This window comes from Pteropus alecto, unplaced genomic scaffold (assembly GCF_000325575.1).
Source record: "Pteropus alecto unplaced genomic scaffold, ASM32557v1 scaffold143, whole genome shotgun sequence".
In the NCBI taxonomy this organism is placed as follows: Eukaryota; Metazoa; Chordata; class Mammalia; order Chiroptera; family Pteropodidae; genus Pteropus; species Pteropus alecto.
The window spans coordinates 2,843,084-2,844,870 of record NW_006434828.1 but is presented as its reverse complement, the minus strand read 5'-3'; the positions used below and the strand labels follow the sequence as shown (position 1 = coordinate 2,844,870).

Sequence of the window (1,787 nt, the reverse complement as noted above, 5' to 3'; positions counted from 1 at the left end):
ACCCCGTGCCGGGAGAGCTTGAACCAGACCTGTCCCCGCCACCGCTGCTGAGGAGGACTTGCCTGGGGTCGCTGCCCAGGGGACGGGGGTTTTGAAAGCGAAGAATCCTGTATTCAGACAGCGAAAGTGGACGGTCGTCCTCCCTGGGCCCTGGGCTCACACATGGCCTTCTTATGGGTGACAGGCATTCAGGGACGTTCCCGTAGGTCCCCACCGCTCGCTCCGTGTTTGGGAGGTGGCTCGAGATGTGGTGTGATGGAAAGCCAGTGTACGTTCACCGTCACACTTGGCGTTTGCATTCAACGACTTGACTTTTGAGTTTGCCTAAAGAAGGGCAGCAGCCGACGCTGGAATTGACCCACACCCAGGTTACTGGCAACCAGAGGGCAGTCCTGGGCTCGATGCATACGAGCTGCCTGCCATGGTTTTTAGGTAGTTTTAGCCTTCGTGTCATAGAAGTTAAATCGGTTTTTAAAAACGTTTATTAGCCTTTGAGTAGTTGGACAAGTGTTCGTCTTGCCTTTATTGCAGGCTGTTTCGTGGCATTTGCGTAGTTATAACCCGTTTATGCTTCTTCCCTGCATCGTAGGTTCATTTTGCTGGCCTGCGACGGCCTCTTCAAGGTCTTTACCCCAGAGGAAGCTGTGAACTTCATCTTGTCTTGCCTCGAGGTAAGAAGGCTCATAGGGAGTGCCAGTTGTCGCAGCTTTAGAGAACTGGGAGTCGGGGACACCCCGTCCCTCCTCCATGTCCCCCATTGTTGTGGGGCAGCCCTTGTGTGTACTTGCAACGTCCGCTCTGCCCAGGAGACACCGGTCAGTCTGTCCTGCCTGCCCTGCTGGGCACGGCGAGCAGCTGCTCCTCTTAGTGACGCTGTCTCGAGAGGGCCGGGGTGCGGGCCCCCCGTTTACCAGCCCTTTCTTGCGGGTAGGATGAGAAGATCCAGAGCCGGGAAGGGAAGCCCGCTGTCGACGTCCGCTACGAAGCGGCCTGCAACAGGCTGGCCAGCAAGGCAGTGCAGCGGGTCGACGTCCGCTCCGAAGCGGCCTGCAACAGGCTGGCCAGCAAGGCAGTGCAGCGGGGCTCGGCCGACAACGTCACCGTGATGGCGGTGCGGATCGGGCCCTGAGGGCGCCGCGAGGCCGGGCCCGGTGCGGCATTGGCCAAGGTCATGTGTGTGTGCACATCTGTGTGTTTCGCGTACTCCTGTGGGACTCTCGTGGTTGTAAATAAAGGTTCTTTTTTTTTTCTAGTCTTTTGAACTAATACGTTTTGAGCAGCCCTCGACCCTTCAGAGGTTAGGTGTTTGGTTTGGAATATGCTCTGGGTCTCGTTAAAACCACCGTGGCGACTTGGAGTGGCTCGTGGTTACTGACCCGCAAGCCATTCACCGCGCACTGTCTTGTAGTTTCAGGCCCCTCTCCTGTGCTCTGTCACCCTCGGGATGGCCCTGGATGATGGGGAAGTGGCATCCCCTAGTGAGGAGGTGGTGGTGGTGACTGGCCAAGACGAGCTAGGACCCGAGTTCAGGGCGGTTGGGGTGCGAAATAAGGGTACGATATGTTTTGTACCCTCTGAGCCGGGAGAGCAGACTGGCCCACGAGCTCAGGCCCTCCGTGGGGTGGTGGGCCCCGCAGGCCCCCCCGACGACAGCTCAGGACTCGGGTGCTTCCTGACGCCACTGGTGCTGGGCGCAGCCTGCACGAGGGGCTCTGGGCGTGCTGGTGTCCTGGCCCCTGGGGGTCCCGGCGTGAACGGGTCCTCTCCGCTTTGAGCATCGAGCTGCT

General features: G+C 59.1%; 1 protein-coding gene across 1 annotated transcript in view; it reads left to right on the top strand.

Annotated features, from left to right (window-relative positions):
* Positions 1-1,252, top strand: part of ILKAP (ILK associated serine/threonine phosphatase) — a 35,197-nt gene extending 33,945 nt beyond the window's left edge. The window contains exons 11-13 of the mRNA XM_025045428.1: positions 590-671; positions 932-999; positions 1,057-1,252. Of these exons, the coding sequence (XP_024901196.1) occupies positions 590-671; positions 932-999; positions 1,057-1,129 (223 nt within the window). The 3' untranslated portion in view covers positions 1,130-1,252. The remainder of the gene's footprint in view (positions 1-589; positions 672-931; positions 1,000-1,056) is intronic.
* Positions 1,253-1,787: the final 535 nt, after the last annotated feature.